The sequence below is a fragment of the Zootermopsis nevadensis genome, unplaced genomic scaffold (genome assembly GCF_977971745.1).
Source record: "Zootermopsis nevadensis isolate Lab colony 2312 unplaced genomic scaffold, Znev_1.0 Znev_ptg000025l, whole genome shotgun sequence".
NCBI lineage: Eukaryota > Metazoa > Arthropoda > Insecta > Blattodea > Termopsidae > Zootermopsis > Zootermopsis nevadensis.
The window spans coordinates 6449164-6474474 of record NW_028259157.1 but is presented as its reverse complement, the minus strand read 5'-3'; the positions used below and the strand labels follow the sequence as shown (position 1 = coordinate 6474474).

Genomic DNA, 25311 nt, shown 5'->3' with positions numbered 1-25311 from the left:
TTTAATTGAATGAGCTTTTACCTGATTATATAGTAAACTAATTGGTTTACACACTCTTTATAACAAAAAATATAACACATCACAGGTAACTAATTTTAACAAATACATAACATTAGTCACTTCAATTATGAAGACTATAATTTTCAGGGAACTTTACAATTATGAGACACAAAGACTGAAACATATGCTTCTTGAACTAAGTCATGGTATTCATGTTTTAAACTGCAATGACAAATGTAACTGACCTTATCATTAGCAGAGTAATATTATTAAACACATTTACATAGTCTGTATCCTGAAGTTTGAAAATAAATTTTGTAAGGTCATGCATCTTTATAAGTTTCTTAATGACACAAAATATCCAGCAATTAAAAAGAACAATAATTAACTTTCATCATATTATGAACAGGGAATTTAAACCCCTGGACTACAAGGCTGCTGACCAAACTTTAACACTTTGGTCCAACAGTTTAGCAGTATGATACTGTAACACACAGCCAACTGGACTGTACATAAACGACACACATCTGATATAGGCTAAATCAGACCAATTAACTGTTTAATCATGGCATTTCTAATAATGATTCTACACATCCAACTATACAGACTGATGGAAGACACTTGACCAAACAGGCATTTCATCTTCTGTCCAGTAATTCTTCATTCATATGAAATTCATCTTTACACAAGACAATGTGTTTAAATGTGCTGCTATTATGTAACTCATCCCATACCCTGGGGGATACTTGGAACAACACGTTCTTCAAATGCCTGAGCACTGTGGGTCCAAACTTTGTTGTTGGCTTGATCTATAGACATTTTGGTAGGACTCCTTGGACGAGGGATCGGCCCATCGCAAGGCCTCTACCTGTACACAGAGAAACATCCATGGCTTGAGTGGGATTCGAACCCACGGTCCCAGCGACCAAGCAGCACAAGGCCCACGCCTCAGACCGCGCAGCCACTGTGGACCCTCATCCCATACCCTCTGCATACAAATGCCATTATTTCTATTACACTGAGTCTTGGTATAGTCAGATGTAGATTACATGATTCACATCATTACAAAGTAAAAGATGTTCAACTACACTGACAACAAAATTGTTGCACGGTATAGTCTAGCAGATATTGACCACCGCTTCGTAGGAGCTTGCTTCCTTCATCATTGTGGTGACGCTGATGATGGAAGGAGTGAGCTACTCTGAAATGTTGGTAAATATCTACCAGACTACATCTCAGAAGATGGTCATCTTCAATAGAACTTATGCTCACAAAAGCATATTTGAGCGATGTTAAGAGAAAATTACTTTTTTCTTCTTGAATAAAATAAGATTCTGTCAAATGTATTAGTAAAATTTTATAAAAATTAGGTAAAGACTCCATTTTCATTGCTATAATAGATTAAAGCAAGTTGCTGTACCATATTTACAATTTTTTTGTCCCACCCACAACAAATATCTAACTTAAAATCATATGAACAACATGTGACATGGTGAAGATGTTGGATCTTTGGATTGTACTGCCATGTGGACTGACCATGATTTCAGTAGAACATACTGTACCTTCAGCCCTAAAGATGATTGCGGTCATGTTCCTACAAACTGTTATATATCTGTAAGTGTACACTGTGTTAGAACCTAGAAGACCAACATCGACATATGTACTACTTTTATTTGTTGACAGAAACATTTCCTGTAATAAGTTCCACATCTCAAAATTGTAAAATTCATTTAAACGTAGACTCAGCACAGAAATCACATATTGCATGCTATATATACATACAATAAAACACATATTTTCCTGTTTTCTACACATTTATAGGCACACAATTACATACACATAAAACACACACACATGTGTGTATATTTTTTTATACAATAGAAAATCTATAAGAAATATTCAAAATAAATACAGTCACACATCAATCATATGTAACACTTACTTTCAATATTTCAGGAGAAGGTAACAATTTGCTTATGGTTGGAAAAAACTTTCTTTGTGGTCTCTGAAAAACATTTAGAATAGAGGCCAGTATTGCAATTAACAACTTCTGAGGTAGGAAATTTTGGATCTATAATTTGTACACAGTGCTTCTGAATGAGCATACATACACATTCTCTCTCTCTCTCTCTCTCTGACACAGTTACACACATAAAACTGTGTGAAATTTCTGTACATATTAAAGAACACATACGTGGGCAAAGAAAGACAGTTTCAAAAGTTACAGCAGTTTTTCTGGACATGTGTCTGTGCAGTGTTACTCTTGTAGCTTGTTGCATTTAATACCCTATGTCTAATGGCTTATACTCTCCTTTCTTACATATAATCTGCTACATTAACATACATTTGTTCTTGTTATTAACACATGTGGTGGTAAAAATACATATGTTAAGGGTACAACTGAAGTCTCCAAACAAATCACAATAAATTTTTCAATGTAACAACCCTGACTACTAGCATTACTGAAGAGGTTTAACTTCTGATGATCAATCCCTGGCAGGGACAAGGGATTTTCCTTCTAGCCTCTGTGTCCATGCCAGCTGTGGTGCCCACCGAGCCCCTTATCTAATGGGTACTGGGGGTCTTTCCCCAGGAGTTAACAAGGCTGGGGTATGAAACCATTTCATACCCTTCACTTCATTAATAATGACATTCTATTATGGAGATGCATCATGAATATATTAGTATGAAACTTCTTAAACAGGCTACATATTTAAAAGCAACACAGGATCGAACCAAATAGAGGCCAGTGTTCTTAAGTAGTATTGTCCACTACAGACTAAACGAGGTTTCAAACTATTTATCAGACAAATGAAGGACAAGCCATACCTAAATGGTAGCAGACTGGACCCAAATAATAATATTCTGAGATTGGTGTATTCATTTAATACAACATGCTATGAGATCTTGGTCCATTGTATTTAGTATTACATGTCACTTCCAAATGTTTTAATTCAGACTTGCTGAGTGTGATCTAGTAATATGAGGCAAAATATAACAGGAAGAGACTTATGTAAATGCTATTCCTGAGGACTTGTGCAACCAAGAATAGCAAGCTGTTACTGCCTCAAAACAATATATTGGTTAACCACTTGATTGGGGAGTTGTGCCCAAGTATAAATTCTAGATCTATAAAAAGAACCTTACTTAATTTCATTCCTCTGGTATAATCAATATGTACAGTCTTGTAAAATTGCCAACATACTTTTATTATTCACCATGCATGAAAGAACAATGCAGTTAAATAATATGTTTATATGAAGATAATGTTTCAACATAAAATCACTCAGTAGTAAATAACAATAAGTGCTGTGAGATGAGATTACGCAAACCTCACTCAAGTTTCCCTTAAATACTGCATTAACTGCAATGTCAGTGACCCCACTTAAGGAATATTATATTTTAATACAGATCTGTGCATACAGAAGTTCATGTACACCATGGTTGCATGATCTCAGTAATGTAGAGGAATAATATGGATGACTAAAATCAGATGTCTTATGTAACTGTTTTCTTCTTGCGGGACTTCTTCTTTTTGTCTGCAATATTTTCTTGCTTTTTAACAATGCATACTCGGCAGTACCAGTCCTCATTCTCATCTGGAGGGACTTGAATGCCCACACACACCCTGCAATTCAGTGACATGTTTAGTTAACTTCTGAACAGAGATCACTACACAGCATAACTTCAGCAGCACACCAGTAAAGTTTTTGTCAAAATGGCCACATAGAATGACAATGTATAATTCTTACAGAAGAGACTAAATTACATACAGTAGACTCAATTATCAAAATGTGAATTATCTGTTTTGTGGATTAACTGTGAAGCTTGTTTAACTTATTTATGTCACTAGAATCATCTGTAGTTTGATCCTACCTAGTCAGAGGTATTTAAAGGAATAATAACCATGCTATGCTGTTCCAGTGCTACTAGTTCACATCAAGTTAAGCTTTGTGTCTAGTAAAGCTAAGAACCACATACCTCCAAAGGGAGGGGAAAAACACCCTACCAATCACTTCCTTCAATCAAAAAGAGCCTGAATGGATTCTTCAATTTTCAAAACCTTGTTTGAAAATAACTTTGTGCCACAGGTGTGAGAGGACTTAAAATCAGAAGGTTTGCCAGAGAAAGCAGTGGTACTGCTTGACAATGAATCAAATCTGAATGAAGATGTTATAAAATCAGACAATGGTAAAATTTGTATGAAATATTTGTCATCTAACACGGCAGTCAAGGGAATGAGATGAATGCGCCAGAAATGAAGATATCACTCTAATTCCTGAGAAGTGCATCAGTCATAGAGTTTCACATGAATGGACTGAAAGCTTGCTGGATTATGACATGCTCTTGTTTGAAAAGCTAATGCAGTGAAAAATGACGAGGGTGACAAGGAAAAAAGGAGGCCATTTCACTTAAGCACTAGACAAACACTGTTCCAGTAATGATTTGACACATCTGTATATAAATAATATATTATGAGCACTACTATGTATTCTTAACTTCAATGAAATCTGCCAAACACTGGAGGCAAAGCCTTAATAAACTGTGAATACATGTATTACACCCTGAGAATGGGAGAACATTTGATCTATTGATAAAATCTTGCATAGTAGGTTGAAGAACATCTCTTGAAACACTTTCTTACAGTGCTCACATTTCTTTGTTTTGGGAGGGATGGGTGCATGAGGACAGAGCAAGTCACAGTCTGTGATGACTGTTGAGTCCGATGTCCAGCAGTTGCATGATGATGCACCATAGGAAAATTTTCAAAGAAAATTAGCCATAATGTTCAGTTAGGAGCTCAAATGTAAATAAGAAAAACTACACATAATTTGTGAATATGAAAGTATAACTATTAAGCAAACTGGATAAGAAAATATTGTGATTCTTGAAAATAATTACTAACTCAGGGTACATATTTTTAATAATTAATAAATTTAACAGGCAACACTAATTAATGTGATGAATGTCTTACCAGTGATACCATGCATCACAGTCATCACACCCAATCATAGGACTTCCATCATCTTGTCCTCCACATGCTGGGCATATCCAAACCTTATTTCCATCATTATCCTGTAAAATATTTTAATGTAGACAAGATGTTTTAAATATCTGGAAAATAAGTGATATGACTGACAAATTTTCATTCCAATCAAATCATATGCTAATATCCCATAATTAAACTATGAATTTCCTTATCACTTACCTCCACATCATGATGACAAACACTTGATTTTTTTTGAAGACGGCCGTCTTCTGGGTTGTAGTGCCATGAAGTCTGGTAGAAGTTCACTAACGTTTCAGAGGTCCTTGCTGTCTCCATCATAAGGGTAATCACCCTGATGATGGAGGACTTCTGAAACATTGGTAAACTTCTACCAGATTACACGACGCTTCAACCCAAAAGACAGTCATCTTCAGACTCACTGCAATGAAAACCTCAATTCCCACTTGATTTGTTTGGTTTAATATTGCACTACTTTGATTCAATGCCAATGTTCAGAAAAGTACAAGGCAGTCATAATGGATTATCAAGGATGGGGTGTGATCTAAAGGAAACTGCTATTCCAAATATGTCCTGAGTGAACATGAAAAACTATAAGAAAAACCTCAGCCAAGATGACAGCAGGCCTTCTTAGTACATAGAAATAAAGTCACAAAAAATAAATACATCCTGGTAACAAGACATCTACCGAAAGAAATTGGGCACATGTATAACTGAAAAATATACTCTATCTTACAACTTTGAAGACTTCTGAGAGTACGAAAATAAAAACTGGGAACTGAGTTTAATAAAATTTATATAAACAGAACTACTGCTATCATGTTAGTGCCTTGAATGAATTTCTATTTTACCCTGACACTTTTACAGCAGGTTTCTAAGTAGACTAATACTGCAAATTTCTTACCTCTGAGGGACCAACATCTATCGCCTTGGACAGGCAGAACAAACCACACACATCTCAAACCATTCAAAAGTACATTTAGAGGGTAGGTTGATTCCCTGACAACATTAATATAAAACTCATCTGTTCTCACTTGAGTTACAAGCACACTTCTCAAACATACAAACCCTCTTCATTCACTCATCCACACACCGATTCTTCAAGGCTGCAACACTTACCTACTATATTGGGTGGATCTACTTAAATTCACAACTGTGAATCATAATAGGCAGCTCCAATCATATCATTATTTTAATCTATTAATCTACAAAACATGAATTACAAGAAATTCATAAAACTGGTGATGCCCCATGTCTTCAAGTGGGTGACTTAAGAGTTACGGTGCGGTGCTGAGAGTTGAAGCACTGTGGCCAGCGCACTTACCGCAGATGTTTGACCGATTTTTTTCTTGTGTCCGGCAGGGCGATGATGTCCAGGCTTTGCAGCTATGCTGTTCTTAGAGTCAACACAGGCTGATGAACCAACAGGCGCAGGCTTGGGCCCATATGCTAAGGGGGAGGGCGTGGATTCAATAAGGCAACCCTCACGCTTCTCTGACTCTGTATCACATACGGTAGGCAGGTTGTTATCCATCTTGTCTGTTAGCACCACTTCATGCTATTGCAACTGCATGCATCATGTTCAACAAACAAGTTGTGCAAGATTTCTTGGCCAATAGTTTTCATATTGGAACAATTTATACTTTAAACCTGTGTCACTAATATTGTTTAAAAAGTGAAACTCAGCCACACATCAATATCAATTTACTAGAAAATTCACATATAACTACAGATAATAATGAAATCTATATGACTGTTACATTTATGACTGCTGAAAACAAAAAACAGAGAACAGAATAAATGGTAAATCTTGTCATGATTACCCTTGCCCTTAATGTTTCAGGAGAAGAATGAAAGTTCCTTAAAAAAAGCTGATAAACAAAAATAACATTAATGCCAATCATCTTCAAACCATCACTGAACATGGAAACCCACAAAGAGAATTTTGTTGTTGTTGAATCCTTGTAGTGACACAGGACATAAAGAAAAGTTTACTTTGCACTTAAATTTTGTTTTCAACTGATATTTTAACACTTGGCCACAACTTAAGAAACACTTCTGTAAACAAATTAATATATACAAAACTGAACCAGAGCACAGTTTGGTTTGAATCCATATGTGCAAACTTCGTATTATAAGTTCGCAAAATATAAGCATGACTGAAAATGGATAACATACCAATAACACTGAATAACTCAAGCAGCATATTCTACTTTTCAGAATGGCCATTCTAAATTCCAGAAAATGTTATGCCCCTACTTTCAATTCAAATTTTACATTTTGCTGTGATCCACTGAAATTTTAAGCAGCAATTTATAACAGTTATCTTACATGTACAAAATAGTTCATCCAGTGCAAATTAACACATGCATTTCAAGCCTCAAGTGAGGGGGTCATGGTAGGGTCTGAGAAACACTAAAGAACACCCTGGTGGGGCACAGGTAAGCATATGTATAATATAAGTATACAAATTATTATTATTATAACAAAAATAAAGATGATCATGATGATGCAAGTTCTTCCAAGTCTTTTAAGAAACTGAATTTTCTTGCAATTGCTGTGAAGGTGGAAAGTAACAGAATCAAATAGGAATTACAAGGTGATATAAGTAGAACAGAATGGCTAGTAACTAGGTATAGACATTTCATATTCATTAGTTTGAAAATTTACAGTTCCCATATTAGAAGGCTAACTTAGGTCCAGCAACAGAATGAAAGACTTCCTGAAATTAAGATTTAAACCGAAAGTATAGCCAGCCGTCAATAGTTACCTATAAGGAGCAGAGTGGCCAATAAACTGATGCATGTACTGTAGCTGTAATGTGATAAACAGGCAAGCAAATTTGTCTAAAACATGTCCTAAAAAATGTACTGAATTAAAGAAAATTCTGGAAAATTTGTCATACATAGGGTATGATTTAAAGGCCTTAAAATATTTATGTTATCAACTTCCACCTAAAATGATTTTCAAACACGTGAAAAACATCCAGCTTCCATGTAAACTGACAGTTTATCCTACCCAATTTGTACCAAAAGTTGATGTGTTCTATAAATTTTAATAAACACTCTAAATATCAAATCTGACAACTGTGACCATTTAGTGTGACATAATTACACATATACAGACAGGTAAGCACAGCAAAGCTATTGACAAACATTTTAAGTTCTGAGGTCACATTCAAGGAGCCATGAATGGCAGAAATTGAATATCCACAAAAGTATTTGAGCAATACTGTACATTCTTTCAGTTTGTATTAAGTAATCAAGATTATCAAACAGGACACCAAGAACTGCATGGAATTTAAACAACATTTTTTAAAATCTTTCTGCCTGAACCAAACACATAGCACTATAGTCCAAAGGAGTTACAGACATACGTCCTCAATTCAGTGTTTTGAGCAAAGGTGCAACCAGCACATATAAAACATCATACTTCTATGTACACTTAATGCACTGTTCATACAACACTGAAATCAAGATGGCAAGTTCTTGTTGTGAAGAACTGTGACTTACATAGTCTATACAGGAAAAAATAAAGTTTCTGTGAACATTGCTTTTCCTTACAGTATGAATTTAAAGCATATGGAACATGAATGATTTTCTACTAGAAAGGTTGGAGTAACAATTAGGATCATGGGACCCACACAAATAAGAGCATGTGAAAATAAAATCATCTGAACTGTAGTTTAGTGTTCTGTTCACTAGGATACACACTCACTACAAATACAAAGTTTCCTTGTTTTAATTCACCATTATAAATCAAATTAGGAAGAAACTACACATTGGTGCTGGAAGAGCTGTTTTATGAGTACACATGCATTCAAGTAAAGATGTTACCTATTTACAGTAGAATCTTGATTATCAGATTAGAATTTGTTAATGAATTTCTACATCTGGCCAACACTGTATCTAGTGTCTGAAGTTCAGAATTTTATTTCATTATGAGTAAGATTTTGATACATGTATGCTTTGAAGTCAACTGTTATTAAGCAGTCTTTAGAATGGCCTACATATATGTCGTAAGAAAAACTGATAGCAGCTTCCATACGACACTGTTCTGCTTCAGAAAATGAAAACTGTGGAACAGGTCTTTCTGCTATGACAGATATTCCAAATGCAAGGTGCAATGCACTGGAGACCAACATGGCAGCATTATTATTTTTAAATACCTACTAACTAACTAACTAGATGGCTTATCGAACCTGAAGGTTCATCACTGAATTAACCAAAGCCCTCCACCAGACCCTGTCCTGGGCCAACTCCTATCTCCCATAGATCCCGCCTGACATTATCCTCCCATCTACGCTAGGTCTCCCCAGCAGTCTCTTACCCTCAGGCTTCCCAACCAATACCCGGTGCACACCTCTTGTCCCATCCATGCACGCTACATGCCCCGCCCATCTAATCCTTCTCGACTTAATCACCCTGACAATATTGGGGAAGGCGTATAGATTTTTAAGCTCATCATTATGCAATCTGGAGGATATGTGAATATTTCACAGTACTTGTGCCATATGATACAGGATACAAACATGTTGAGATTTGTTAATAAAAGTTGTCTTAAACTGAAGAATAACAAGAAGATCATACAAATTACAAATTTATTTTCCACTTCATGGGGTTAATTAGAATTTTGCATGAAGACAGATTAACAAACTATGTCAGCATTAGTCTTCAAATCTGGCTATTTTCTGTAATGAGACAAACATACTGAAAGGAAAGCATATGTAATGTACCTAAAAGAACTGTACACTGCACATTAATTTTGCCATACCAACTTTCTTTTTCTTTGTTATTCCTGATGAGACTTCCCCAGAATTCAGTTTTTAACTTTATGAGATTCAAATCAAAGCCTACTGATCTAGTTGTTGTCTTATATTCAGCATGGAAATAAAACTTTACATCAATGTTAGAGGTCACAAATACAAGAAAGATGAGATTGCAGGTTCTCACAGCAGCAAGAATGTATACTGCAATCTTCTGGGTTGTAGCACCATGTAATCTTGTAGAAGTGTACTAATATTTCAGGGAGCTCATCACTCTGATGATGGAGACAGTAAGCACCTTTAAAATGTCTGTAAACTTCTACCAAACTACATTACACTACAACCTAGAAGACAGCAATCTACATAAAAACATTTATAACATGTGCAGAATTACATACACTGAGCCAGATCTAAACTGGGCAAGAAATAAAGCTAATTTCATTACAAACTCAACATATCTGATGGAAAATAATGAAGATGGCACTATAGGTAGATAATTATTTCTCTAGCACTTCTGACAAATATATCATATTTCTGTTGCATCAGCTGATTGCTGTAATTCCAATCAGTACCAGTGATCAGATTTGCAACTACCAATTCAAAAGCATTTAGAGTCATTAGACCAAAATACTAAAATGTTATCAATACAAATGTCTCAGAAATTAAATAATACATCATGACGTAACCTTATACCTAATTTGTGTATATTCGGGTATAACTTTCTCTTTCATTCATTGTATGGTTTCTAATATTTCTATTTCTATATAAATTCTCAACTGAGGAATAGTGTGTGTAATTTGTTTTTGAAGTACTACTAATTATTTGATTATGCATAATCATTGTTTATGTATAAAATCCTCCAGTCACTTTGGTTTCTTCTACTCCTGTGGCTCTGGCCTAGTTGCTACACAACCAAAACCAGTTTTTATACTGCACAAATCAATCTATGCCTACCAACATTTCTAATTAGGTTTAATAGTACATAAAGTGATCTATGTGATTGTCTTGAACGAGGATGAACGGAAGAAGCTTTAGAAGAAGGCCAGAGCCAATGATGATGAAAGTGATCTATGTATACTGATATTTTATTGCTTTGCAACTGTTTAATGCATTAAGAGCAGAATAATTATGGTGCTAAATAAAGGAAAATGTGTGGTTACATTCTTTCACACTTTTGGTACCTTTTTGTACTGTTCAATGGACTTATGCAATTATTCATAAGATTGTCATATTAAATAAGCAATTTTACTACTTCAACAATATTTCTTTTAAGAAATACTTGAACAAGTGCTTTTGCTTGCACAGTAAAAACTGGTCACCAGACACATCTACCTGAATGTCTGAAACACAAGAGCCCATACCAATACTGTGCAAAACACAGTTCAGTCAACAATAAATTAATCAAGTTTCTACTGCACTTTCCAAGCATGACCAAACACTCTTTGAACCATTCAATTTAATCCCACTGCTACATGCATTACCACAAAAATAAACATGGAATATATGATTACACAATCCATATTCATATTCTCAATGAAACCAGAATTTAACTTACAGAGAAGAGGAATCAGAGATGCTCTAAATAAGTAGCTTTTAGATCTAAAGTAACCAGATTTATATGTACTTCATGTTTTGGAAGAGATTCCAGATATTATATAGTATTTTCATATACATTTATATAAATCATGCAAAATAATTCTAATATTCTTATCAGTATATGCATTTATTAGAGATTCCATAATAAATTTTTAACTGTACCAACATTTTCCATGCACAAACACATCATTCAGAACAACATAAACAGATATAACCAGGAAGTCTCATCACTGGGTATAAAACTTTCACCCATTCACTGATCATTAAGAAACATTCCCAACTTGTATTAAGTTTAGAGCAAATTACTTATATTTGTGAGAAAAGGCAGAAAAGTTCTGTAAAGTTTAAAATTCTAGTACTCCCATTCAATTTTTAAGTCACAAAAAATATGACGTTAAATAATTTCAGTGCTTGAAGCGAACTAAATCAGTTTGACTGTATGACCATCTTTGACAAAGCACTGCATCCTCATTGCTTGAGATCAACAATCAAGCTAGTGGTAAAAAAATTACAAAATGTAGATGGCTGTCTTCTGGGATGTGGCACAGACTATGTGGTGCAACATCTCAGAAGTCAGCCATCTGCATATCTGTCACTGAGAACCTGATATCTCACGAAATTTACAAAATATGCAAGGATTCACACATAATCCAATGACATTTATAAATAATACTATAGAGAAAAGTGCAACCATGATGTGAAATGCTCCATAAAGTGTGACCACCATGAAAGGAAACCATCATGAAGGCGAAGTTAAGAGTTAATTTTTGTGTGTACAGGTTACAAGAGGATGGAATATTATGACTTTTTTACACACTTCCTATATTTCAATCTATATAATTTGTTTCATCACCCATAAATAATGCCAGCATTACAACTCAAATATTGTATGACTCAAGAACATGCTTGTGTCAACAGATGTTTGTAAATGCATCTCAAATGAATAATAAGAACAGAGAATTCCTGGGAAAGTTCATCCAATGCACACATGTGAGCACGCACGCACACACACTCAGATGGCAAAGCTCAAGTAAGAACAGATGAGAGCAGAAGAGAGCAACTTACATTGTTTTTACTACTCTAAGAATGAACTTCTTACTACATTACTGAGTAGTCTACCATAAGTCAAAATACTCATCCTAAGTGTTTAAAAGTCATAAAACAAGAACTTTTTCTCATCACACTCTTTCAGAACAAGATAGGAAATTGCATAACCACCTTCACATTCAAACCGCTGAACAATCTTTCAAATCAACAGGATGGAGAAAGGAACATGACAAAAATTTTGCCATGTGCAAGTGACTGGAAAACATCTGGGATGGTCTTAGATGGCCAATAATTCTACTTACCCAATGATACTGAACAGAACATAAGTGATCCTGTCAGCTGATTCACCATGAAATAAAATTATGTTTCAATATATGGCTTTTGGCACTAATAATATAAGAGGACAGTGCTTAAACAATGGGGCTGATGAACAGAGACACAAAACTTGATGCAGGCACACAATTGTAAGTAAAAATGTCTACACACATTTTAAATTACCCACGTATTGCTTTATGCTTTCAAATGTATGACACTTTCACTTTTATAATGTCTAGAAAAACTCTTTTCCCTGTTTTAAATATAGAAAAAATTATGACAAGAAAAACATCCAGTTCTTTCCTATATTTATGAATATTTTGTAATGCTGGGATATGATTCAGAAACTACCATCAAAGATTAAGCTCAGAGATTCACTTTATTTTGAATAGTGTTTCCCTAACACAATACGGAGCTTTTGAAATGAATACTGACTAAATCAAATGTGTACCACACATGTATCTGCAGGGCAATTTTTCATATGCAAGCTGTGTACTAGAAGCTAAAACAGCATTTATCATCATCAACATCAGGGCAACGAGTAGCCATCATCCTGATGATGGAGGCAGCAAGGACTTCTAAAACATCGGTAAACTTCCACCATATTACATGGTGCCACAACCCAAAAGACAGCTATCTTCATATTGAATTTTAACCACAGGAGGGAAAGAAGAAATTTCTGTGAGTGTATTTGGTACTTCAGCCACTCGCAATCATCAGTCACATCTTCATCCATCCTCTCTTATTTACTTACCTTACCAATTTAACTCGCGCACTGGTATTTTCTGAATCTGCCCCAGAAGCTACAAATGTGTTGCTCATAAATGAACACTTCATATCATACAATACAGCACAGTAGGTTATATGCATCACTGAACATGAAAAAGAGATGCCTGAAACTCATACTTTGTAATGATTTAAAAATAAATATATTAAATATGGTCACTTCCAGAATTGTTCTAATAAAGTAATTCATAATAAAAATTATAAATACTGTGAAACCACAAAATACTTTGCAGTATAAAATCAAGAAATGTAAGACAGCAGAATAATTACCAAAATATGAAACTGAAAAGTTATGTTTCCCTTCTTATGTAATTATCATGTCTGTATCTTGGCATATTACCTGGAAAATGCTTCTCCCATTGTGTCATCTTACAGGGTTGTTTAAAAACATAGGGTAAGTGGGACTGCTATATGAAGGGCTTTATTCTTACATAAATAAATGTATAATATTTAAGAAGACTTTGACATACATCACTTTTTCACACATGTTTAAGCATCTGTCCCATCATGATATCAAGACATCTATCCCATCATGAAAGAAATTTGTGTCAAATGTCTTTAGCCAGGAAATAACAGCAAGCAGCAAATCACCACTGGTTGTAGCCAGGCACTCCTTCAGGGGTCTGAAGGGATGGAAATCACTTGATGTGAGACTGGGACCATGTGCCAGGTGGTCCAGAACCTCCAAAGTGTGAGATTTAATGGCTAAATATACATTACACTGATTTCTTCCACACCAGGATAGATGTCATGGTGTCACAGTGGGACAAATGCTTAAACTGTGACAAAAGCATTGTGAAAAAGCGATGTTTGTAAGAATAAAGTCCTTTAAATATGAGTTTTTATTTCCTTATTTTTTAACACCCCTGTATTTGATTTCCTTCCTGCATCACTTTTACTCTCACCCCTTCCTCATGCACATGGACATACATGGCACAGTATTCTATATTAAGACAATAAAAATAGAATGGACAGCAGGGACACAAAAAACAACTGAAACGTGTATGACAAACACTGATTTAGTTTGCAATGTAGTGATAACAGTATCCTCTGAACAAAGGAGAATAAAATTTAAAACCAGTACTAAATAAAATAGAATACCAATGAACTTAAATGCTGTTACTATCAGCATTAGGATGGTGATTTTGAGCCTTGTACAGGCTGTAACTTGATTAATCTGAGAATACAAGAAGAAAATCAGCAAAAAAATTGCATTTTGTAAGAACATACCCTTCTCACTGTTCTTCATTCTTCTATTATTTAACTTCAAGTGACCTTAGTTTCTCATGTAAGCAATGTCACAACAAAAACAAAATTAAGTCAGCCACATGGTAAATAGTAATGTTTTGTATCCCTGTATCAGAACATTATACAATTTTCTCCTACTACAGGTAACACTTCATGCCAGATAGATGACCTAGATTACTGACATGATTGTTATTGTTATGATGGGTTAAGACTGTGTTTCATTATTACCAGACATGATATTTAAAAGAGGAGAGATTTCAATTATAGTCTAGAAAGTATGTAACAAATTAATTATCCAAACTGAAAAGATACGAACATCACACATGCATGCATACAATTCAGTATATTTTAGTCTTACAATCCTCAAAAGTTAAGTCCACAAAGTATATCATAGTATCACAGAGTTCTTTCAATTTTTCATAAAAGGAAACATCACTGTTGGGATAATAACTGATTCGCAAAGAGCAAGCATTAATTTTGACTTCAGTACTTACATAATAAAATGCTACAGGTTCCTTTGTGGGCTCCGTTTCAGTTGTCATTCCTGTTTTCTTGGTCAGTTCTTTGCCCCTGACCTTTTGAATGGGTTTTGTAACACCTTTCTTTGTTTTTGCTAACAGTGAGCTGGAGCCAGTTGTTGGCACAGCTGAGCCAACCCCAGGTGTAGGAGGTGGAAAAGATATAGTGGGTGAGGCAACTAGTTCTGAAACATTTTCTTGTTTTGGTTGTGTTGTCTTACTTGCTGGTTTCTGTTTGGGAGGACGAGTAATTAGAGCAGAAATCCGAGCCAACTCTGGAGATGGTTCTCTTTTCACCATTTCTGAAGCAGGACATTTATTTCCTTCATCTTGATTCTTCACTACTGGTTTGATGACACTGCAAGGTCAATATTATACTTTAAGAAATTGGTGAGTGAGAGAAAAAACACACACCACCTATAAGTGCACAAAAAGCAAACAAAAGAAAGGAAAACATGCATTTATAAACAATTTAGGCCACCAATACAATTACAGGGATGTTAAAAGATGACACAACCTATTTTGCAAATCCTTTTTTTTACATATAAAAATATGTGCCTTAATTTATTATTTTACTGAATACAGAAAAGGAACCTGATTAGCTGAATTTTGCACTACCTTGTATGTATGAAACATCTCATATACTCACATCTTCCGTGGCTGTGCATCAGGAGTAGGAGGGCGTGGGGACGCCGGAGCTAAACGGAATGTTATTTTAGGTACACCCGATTCACCTTTTTCCTCATGCTGTCCAAACAAATCATCATGTACCTGCTTTAGTGCAACATAAGAGCCCACTAAACACTAAATTATTTTAACTCCACTCAATCTCAACACACACTTGCATTTAATACTACACCATTACACAAGTAACATAAACATGAAATCAGGTACTCCATTATCCAATGTGCGGAGTACCTGTTCAGCTGTCTGAAAATTAAACAAACAGTAGTAATCATCAACCAACTCAAGATTTTCTGACATATTTTCTAATTTTGATATTATGAAACCTATATATTAAATTTTACGATACTGGCTTTAACCTTTATTGACTGTGTGTTGCAGCTTTCATGCAGTCCAACTAACCAGTCACTGCACTGGCATACTTCTAAACAGTTAACCCCAGAGAATAAGTTCAGCCAGGAGGCATGTAGCATGCGGGTTTAAATCCCCTAACAGGCTTATAATTTATTTATAGTTTATTTAATGTTGCTTTCAGTATCTACACTGTACAGCATCAGATGAGAGGATGACAATGAGTAATGAATTGGAAAGGATATGGAAGGAAGTGGCCATGGCCTAATTTCAAGTACTATACCAGCTCCACCCTATATGATAAAAGTTGTAAATAATATATACTTTATAGTGTATGAAATACGGAAACATATGAAGGTACTGTTCATTAATCATTCTACATACCTTATTTGATGCTGAAGTTGCAAACCCCCCTGCTGCTGCTACCACAGCAGCAACTTCTTTCTCCTTTTTTTTATCTTTTTTCTCCTTCTTGTCTTTTAATTTGTCTTTATGTTTCTCTTTATTCTCAACTTTCACTTTCTTTCTTTCACCTTTTTCTTTTCCTTTAACCTTTTCTTTCTTATCCTTTTTCTTCTTTGTTTTATCCTTTTCCTTCTTTTTATGTTCTTTTAATTTCTAGAAGGTTAATAAAAACATAACAGTTAATATTCTTTCTTAAGATATATTAATTTTTATAACAGAAAATACAACCATATTTCTAGAACTACAGGTACAGTATATGGTCTCAGAATTCACTGCAACACCGATCAGACCTAAACAGCAAACTTTACATCTCTGGTTTCAAATCTAAATAGTGCAAAGAAGTGCACAAGAAATCAGTACAGCTTTCATTCTGAAGAAAACTTACATTAGCAAGACCTAACAGTTATCACCACAAACAGTAATCATGTAGGAAATTAAATAGAACTACCCAGTGCAGGGAATTATTGCATTACCCAATTTCCTACAAGTATAATGAACTTTGAAGATGTCCGTCTTCTGGGGCCCTGATGACGGAGGCAGTATGACCTCTGAAACGTTGGTTAACATCGACCAGACTACACAGCGCAATAACCCAGAAGACGGACATCTTCATACTCACTGCTGTGAGAACCTCAAGTCTTACATAATGAACTTTCATAATATACTTTATTATAGGCATGTAAGTAAAATATTGTGTCATCTCATCCAAAATGTTAAACTTAATGAAATATATACACATAAAGCAAGTCAAACTCAACAGCACAGAATAAAAACAATGTGTCAACAGTCCTGGAATGGTGAAGGGCCCGCAAAATAATGAACGTAAAACAACAAATATATGCACAGAACATGTGTTTGTAATTCTACATCACCTTCTTTATCATATACAAGAAACTAAATTTGTTTCACTGATGGAAACAACACCATCATTCAATGAATGCAACCTGACCACCTTCTGTAAGACAGATAATACCATATCTAAAATTGTAAATTACCTTCAGCAGCTACACACTTCTGTCAGTGTCCATACAGTCATTCAAAACACTTAATATATTTAGGTGAAGATGTTTTTAGAATACTTCGAGGAAATAGATTTGGATATCACTTTTAGAGGCAGTGAATGATAGCAAGTTATCAGGGAATAAACATGAGTCAATCACAGAAAAATAAATCATCAATGGGGCAGCTACTTCAGCACTTAATAATGTACCAGTGAAAATATTCACATGACATTGATTTTATCAACATTTCATTGCATAAGTTATAAAAATACTAAATATTCAAGCACTTGACTTATAAATTTATCATGTTTTAAACAGCAATGTTATGCACTTTCAGACTGCATGTCTTTCGTATTATTTTCTCCATGCCTTTCAAACATCATGCTCCATTCCTGTCTAGCAGAGCAAAGATAAAACTGCCCAAGTTAGGTTCTTATTTAATGCATCAGTTAAGAATAAGCAATGAAGCATATTGCAACCCACCTTTTCACCGGGCTTTTCCTTCACTGTTGGAGCTGGAATCTGTTGTGGTTTTTCTGATTTATCTGTCTTCAGCACCAATGGCATTGCTGGAACAATCACTGGTGCAGGTTTCTCCACCACTGGCTTCTCTTTAGGTTCTGGAATTTCTTCTGCCCGGGGTTGCATGAATAAAGGTGGAGGCAGGGGTAAGTTTGGCATTGCAGGATGTGGCAAGTTCTTTCCAAGAGTTAACGGAAATCTTGGAAAGAGAGGATGTCCGATAGGCGGAGGAATAAGACCAGGTGCTGGTGGGAAGTGAGGGAAGAAAGGAAACACAGGAGCAGCAAGAGGTTGGTCACGAGGCTCTAGTGCCTCAGGTGTCTTGGGTCTGTCTGGAGTCACTGGTTCAGGAAGTTCCATTTTGATTTTCTTTGGACTGACAGAGCCCTTCAGTGACTTTCCTTTAGAGTCCTTCTTAGACTTGGACTTGTCTTTTTTCCTTTTTCTCTCCTTCTGATCCTGAACTTTTCGAGGTGTTGGTAATTCTGGTGTTCTGGGTGTTGAAGGTGTTCCAGGAGGGGAAAGATCATCATCAAACATATATACATCATGATCAGAGCCTGGACCAGATGTATGACCAGACACTACATCATTGATGGTCTCATCAACCTTAGATGAAGAAGATTCTGCAACATGAGACAAGGGAGATTTCCTCTCCTTGGGAAGTTTTGGTTCCTCTTCTACTATTTCCATACTTCGCTGAATAACAGATTCAATGCAGTCATCTATCTGAGCCATACGTGCTTCCCGCTGACGACTGTTAGCCTCTGATTCGTCTATCACAAGCCCAGGTGAACTTTCACGAGAATCTCTGGGAGGAGGTTCAAAATGTTCTATTCTCTCCACTTTCTCTAGTTTTTCAGGTTTCTCCTCTTTCACTTTTGAAATCTTCTTGAAGATATTAAGTTTCTGTTTGTCAGGTTCTGATGATAACTTTCCTTCCACAACTTTTATATCTTTGCATTTTTCAGGAGTCACTACTCTCTGCTGAGGAACTGAAACTGGCAAAGGAAATATCTTTTCTGTTTTCTGAGTTTTGACCTGAGCAACAGGCTTACCAGTCTTAGGAGTACTTAGGTTAGGCGATTTGACTGCTGTTATTTTGGGCGGACTAAGCTTTGGAGGTTTCACATTTGTACTTGGACCTGAAGTACTGCCTGCATGAGCCATCATTTTCAGTGCTCCTGATTTCAGGGCTTTTAATTTTGATAATTCCTTCATACTCACCAACTTTTTAACCTTTGACTCGTCTGTGGGTACGTGTTTTTCCACTTTGATTAAGTCCTTTAATTTATTATCTTTCTTTTTATTTTCTTTGTCTCCTATCTTTTTTATACCATCTATAGTTTTCTTAAATGGCAACTTCTTTGTCTTCTTATCACCCTTCACTTCAGGAGGGACCATAGGATATGATGTTGGCTGAGGGGAATTTGAACGTGAGTCTGATGGCTGTAATGGCGTTCGTGACTCAGGAAGTTTTCCTTCTCTTGCCGGAGACAAGAATCCAGATGTGGTCATCATGACGCTGCTGATTTCACGCAAAGGCCGCCCTTCCTCCTCTAACATTAATCTTCATCAAACAGACAAAACACAACAGCACAATGAAAATTATAAAAAATAGCCTCATTTTTACACAACAAAAACAATATATCTGAGTGGCAGCGCCAAAATATTGTGATTTTTAAGAGCAAACTCCCTCATGTGCAGTGCTAGATTTCACTATAAGTAGCATACAGTCATCACAGTGGTTGTGTACAAACATCTTGAAGGAGTGAGTTTCAAATGTGAGGACTGTTAAGTTCCATGTGTTGTTGATAAACACAGCACAAAAATGTCATAACTTCAAAGGTTTAGGAACCTGCCTACCTCCCACAGTGGTGCACCAAGGACTGCTTCTGATATGACACATACAAAGTAAAATACACTCAAGTGGCTACTTTTAAAACATATTTTTGATATCTACTTTACATTGGTTGTCTCTCTAGTACATCCTTATCAAATATGCAGAAGACTTTAGAGATTCATCTGCAAACACCCATCTCACCCTGGTAGTTTCTGGTGAGTAGTACAAATCAGGTATATCAATGTAGAGGTCTCTTCAATTACAGAGTATATCCCATGCACAATTAAACAATTATAAAAAGGCTATACAGTCTGGTTCTTATTATAAAATACATCTTTGAATTTAATGGCAATGGTTTGCACAGTCCACAGTACAACTTTTCCGTGCAGCTGTAAATAAAATCATAATCACCAACATGGTAAAGAGACATGATCGCCAACGATTGATAACAGTCAAGGCACCAGAAAAATAAGATAGGAAATTCACAAACATGCATCACCTATTTGACATTATGACAACAGGAATGATTATCAAACAATAAGTACCTTGCTCTTTTAACAGCTGGGCTCTCTACAGAGATGGGGTCACCAGGCCGTTTAAAAACATTTCCCTTGGGGCTTGCCAGAGGAGATGTTGCTCCTGAAGATGATGCAGTGTCTACAGAAAGTGGCACTTGTTTGTTACCATATTCCTCCTCTGAAAATAAACAAACCGAGGAACAGGACGGAATCAAATTGTTACGTCTCAGAACTTATGATCAATATAAAACACAAATTATTTAATTTGGTTCAGAATGATATGACGGCTTCCTTTTTAACCACCATTACTACCATGTAAAAAATGTATTTATATGGTCATTATTTGTAGCTAGTCAAAACCGGATGACTATGCAACGCAAGAGGTGAGATAGCTCACCTTCCATCTCCGGATGCATGGGTGGCAAGTGCTCATGAACGTGCACTGGCCGTGTAACCACCTCTCTACTGCCTGGTTTCAAGAAGTTTAGGTGGGAGTCCCGGGGTATTGGATACTTAGGAATCTCATACACACATGGTACAGAATCAACATTCCTTATATATTCCTCCAATTCCAGTAAGTTTATGCCCATGTCCCGGAATGTAAGACCTACATCATCAAGGTTTGGCACTGTATGTCCAACTGAAAACGAAAAATGTAAAATAAGAATAAAAGGTCAACTCATAATTAAATAAATATACTGCCAAAAAAGAAATGGATACCATTCTTAAGATATTTATCTAAATAAATGCATGCACTTTCACACATTTATTATTAATTAGTGAACAGAAATTGATGCCTTATTTCCAAACATATACAAAAATATATAGTAGTAGAAAATTACTGTCTGTAAGCACTTTTGTTAACTGATATTTAGAAGTGATATCAGTAAGTATAATTCATTCTCACTGCAAGATTGTTTTACAGCAAGGGCAACAAAAAAAGACGGAATGCTGGTTAGGAGAAAAGGATGATTAATCTCATCACAAGTGTGTTGACATGTACCCATCTATCCCACTTCATATCAATGTAATAATAAACACCTTTCCTTAAGAAGTAACTTTCAAACTTTAAAGTAACAGGTGGATAAAAAACATTTTCTAGGAAGTCAGAATTGCAGGCTACTTTGTGGCCAGCAACTCCTCCACATTCTTCCTACTTACTACAGAATGTCCCACTTGATGTGGAACCGAACATGACAGCATGCTGCAGCAGCAGTGAGAAAACTAAAAGTAAATGAGTTTAGTCACAACACACAACATAGCCATCACATGCTAGTGGGTGCATTCCAAGGTACACAGGACTCTAAATAGGTAGCCATTTATAGGAAAAGTTACCAAGATATGCCTCCTGGCCTGCAAATCCTGCACATACATTCTCTTTATACAGAATTGACAGAATGTGAGGCTACATGCTGTATAATAAAAAACCCATAACAACAAATGTTAGATCTTTGTTCTATATAAGCAAAGGTGAAAGAAATAAGTAAAAAGTGCACAATGATGACTATGCCACTGACTAAATAACAACCTCATGCTTATAAGCATGTATTCTCAGTAACATAACTTTATGAGTTTGAATATTTACCCTACATATTTGTTTTTCATTAAGCTTACAGAAATTAAAATATGGTATATATTAGGATTACTGGTTGAAGTTTAGATCTTAAAATTCAGTACAACCTCTTAAATGAATTCTGATACACAGAAGTTTCATGATGTTTGTTTGAAGCTGTGTACTGCTATCATAAATCAAAGTCATATTCTTGTAATGGATCATGTCATAAAAATAACAGCCATCATTCACAGTTAACATGATACCTGGTCAGTTATCCCCAAAATATATTTCCAATGAAAAACCCAAACAAACCCCCATTTCCTTTGTCTCCATTGAAACTCATCATCCGATTTCTAGACAGTGTGTTTTGAAAACTATGTACATACATAAAACAACAAATGTTCAACAATATCAGCGACAGTTCAATGTTGAATATAACAGACATGTTTATTCACACATAGCCACATGCTGACTAGCTGAGCAATTATTAGTTTCCCCAAGGACTTTTCTCCATGTATTTACTTAAGCTTTGTAACTTTAATTTGAAACACTTTTCAGTATGATGAATATTAACATGTACAAGAAAAAATAATTTGACTTCATGCTATGTGGTATCTTCAGTGACAGAAATTAGCTCGTTTCTGCAATAAATGCATAAAGAAAACTGAAATACATAAAAACTATAATCAATTAACCCAGAAAATATGGGCCCTTCTATGGAAACAGTGAGTGGATGATGCCAGTAAAATGAATAGTAGTACACATGGGGTAGCTCCTATCATAATTTTTTTCCATACAAAATCCCTATGTGCACAGTAAAACTGAACCAAATGAAAGGTATAATGACAGTCTAGTATTCCTTCTACAAAATTATTTCCTACAGGAAACAGCACATTTAGAAAACTTCTTCCTAAGACTTTCCATTTTAAGTGGGTTATCTGACAACCAAGTCTATCTACCTCTGTTTTCCCAAAATTAATTCTTCTCTTCTTATGGCCTTTCTTCCCTCTTTCCTGACCTGTTCTTTCCACTTGATCCCTTCTAAAACCTGACCCCATATCCACAATGAAGGACAACATCCAAGCAAAAGAGGCTTATCAGTATTCTGGAAACTTACAGTGAAGAGAGATAGTTCTAAAAACAGTATAACAGAGCAATTGTATAAACTGAGAATCTTTAGTTAATTACTGTGCTAATTCTACATATAAACAAACACCTTTAATACAATGCAGTACAATAAAAAGGTTTTCCTTACAACGAAACTGAACATCAAGCTCATCATAACTTTCCACCAGCTGAACTCAGAAACATTCGTGTTTTATTCACTGAAATTCAATGTTACTTACACTGTTCACTATACCGGTGCATAAGTTTTCCAACTTCTGCCATATACCTTTGTAATACATCGATCATAATATCCAAAGGCGTATTGTGAATTCCATGCCAACCGATGGTTTGGCACATCTGGGCAACAACCATTTTTAATGCGTTTCTCGAAAAAGTTTCTGCCATTCTTACTTCTCATAAAATATTTTCATTTTATAAAACAGGTGTATTCTCAGTAACATTTTTATTAAAATGTAATCACGTTGTAGGAATCAACTGAACAAACATTATGCTTTTCTTCACACTACAAATTTCTACACAGCACCTTCGGACGACTCCACACATACGATGTACAGCTCTGCTGGCATATATTTACTTTTTCACGCCCAGGATTACCAAAGTAACGCTACGGCATATATTCCTTCATTTAAGGGTTTCATAAGAGTACGTTTCTCTCTTTCTCTTAAAGAATAGAATACACATACTTATTTTTGGCACCAAAATTAATTTATAAATTTTAATACACATTACTACCTACATGAAATAAAATTTAAGATGAAGAAGCTATTCAACTGAATAGGGATACATACAAACACCGTGTAAGATTAGATTGCCAACATGACTTCAAATTGCTCTCCGCTCCTATATGCCCTATGCCAATTATTATAGCTGGATAGAATTTTGACCATAAGTTGATTATAATCGAATAGAATTTATTTAAATTCCATAGATCCTTCATAAGCCCGAGCCAAGTATGTAGAATATGTCAGCACATGACGTAAGTTCTGTTACTGTTCATAGTGTCAATAGGCTTAATATCATGACATGGTAACTGCAACATTTGTCCTTACCTCGAGCTCATCGTTGCCCTAGTTCTTGACTGATTTGTGAGTAGGAAAGGTTATTTTTTTAGTGGTAATGGTAATACAATATGAACAATACTTGAATACTAATGCATGGTATTAATATGTAAATTAAATAGCCAAATTAAAATTCCTACCACCAAATACCCCAGTCAAAACTATTAAAGATACTGAGAAAAAAATTATAAACAAATATAATTGTAACCCTTGTACCTTATTCAATCACTGCATATGTTCAGATGTTTTGTGGAAGTGCAGATTCCATTTATATTCTTAACCTTTTAAAGCCAAAGCACCAAACATTGCTTACAAATTGCCCTTTTCACAAAGAAGAGCATGTGTCTATTTTATTGCTAAAATATTATTTTATATGTAAGTTGTTACATGATTCATACTTTCAATTCAATTCAATTTATTAGAGTGCTGCATCAACAGCCAGATGGCCAATTACAGATACAAAAAATTCAAAATATTTATATTATGTCAATTCATACTTACTTTTATGTATTAAAGCAGTGGTTTTCAACTTTGTTTCACAGCTAGTACCCTGAACACATATTCCATATTGTGGCACCCCTCTCACATTTCCCATCATTGCAATTTTCTCAAAAAAAACACAGGAGAGCCCTAAACTGATGAAGATAATATGGAGGGAGATGAGTAAAAGAAGACACATTTTAATAGCAATAAAAGTAGGAAAACTTGCAAGTGTAAATTTCTGCAACAGGCTTGGAAGGTGTCTGTAGCACCCCTGTTAGGAACCACTGTATTAAGGTATCATGAATTTAGTAGTATATTCACTGGATAAAATGTACCATAGAAAGCAGTGGTCTGGGGTCACAAAGATTTCAAGAATATTAATAGGAACTCCATAAATAACTAGGTAGCAGAACAAAATCG

The 25311-nt window shown here is 35.3% G+C and overlaps 1 protein-coding gene across 7 annotated transcripts; it reads right to left on the bottom strand.

The window, feature by feature from the left end:
• Taf3 (TBP-associated factor 3) lies at window positions 1-23959 on the bottom strand. Of its 7 annotated transcripts, none has more exons than XM_022062076.2 (10): window positions 23569-23959; window positions 21065-21307; window positions 20695-20845; window positions 18268-19876; window positions 16703-16936; window positions 15933-16057; window positions 15505-15641; window positions 6333-6508; window positions 4976-5076; window positions 1-3628 (listed from the first exon to the last, which is right to left on the bottom strand). In XM_022062076.2, exons 1-10 carry the CDS (start codon window positions 23732-23734, stop codon window positions 3499-3501), a joined length of 3072 nt encoding a protein of 1023 aa, XP_021917768.1. In that variant the 5' UTR covers window positions 23735-23959; the 3' UTR covers window positions 1-3498. The 7 variants fall into 7 exon arrangements, 6 of the variants coding, with proteins under 6 accessions (XP_021917768.1, XP_021917769.1, XP_021917766.1 ...); XM_022062077.2 differs by having other exon boundaries at window positions 6333-6457; XM_022062074.2 differs by lacking the exon at window positions 6333-6508 and having other exon boundaries at window positions 15260-15641; window positions 23569-23957.
• Window positions 23960-25311: the final 1352 nt, after the last annotated feature.

Bases quoted from the DNA above. Each gene is read 5' to 3' on its own strand.
- Taf3 (XM_022062074.2), bottom strand. From the start codon at position 23,734: ATGGCAGAAACTTTTTCGAGAAACGCATTAAAAATGGTTGTTGCCCAG. The intron at 15,642-15,932 runs GTGAGTATATGA...TTGACCTTGCAG, and splicing joins GATGCACAGCCACGGAAGAT to TGTCATCAAACCAGTAGTGA. The intron at 5,077-15,259 runs GTAAGTACTGAA...AATATTTTACAG, and splicing joins AACCTGTAGCATTTTATTAT to GATAATGATGGAAATAAGGT.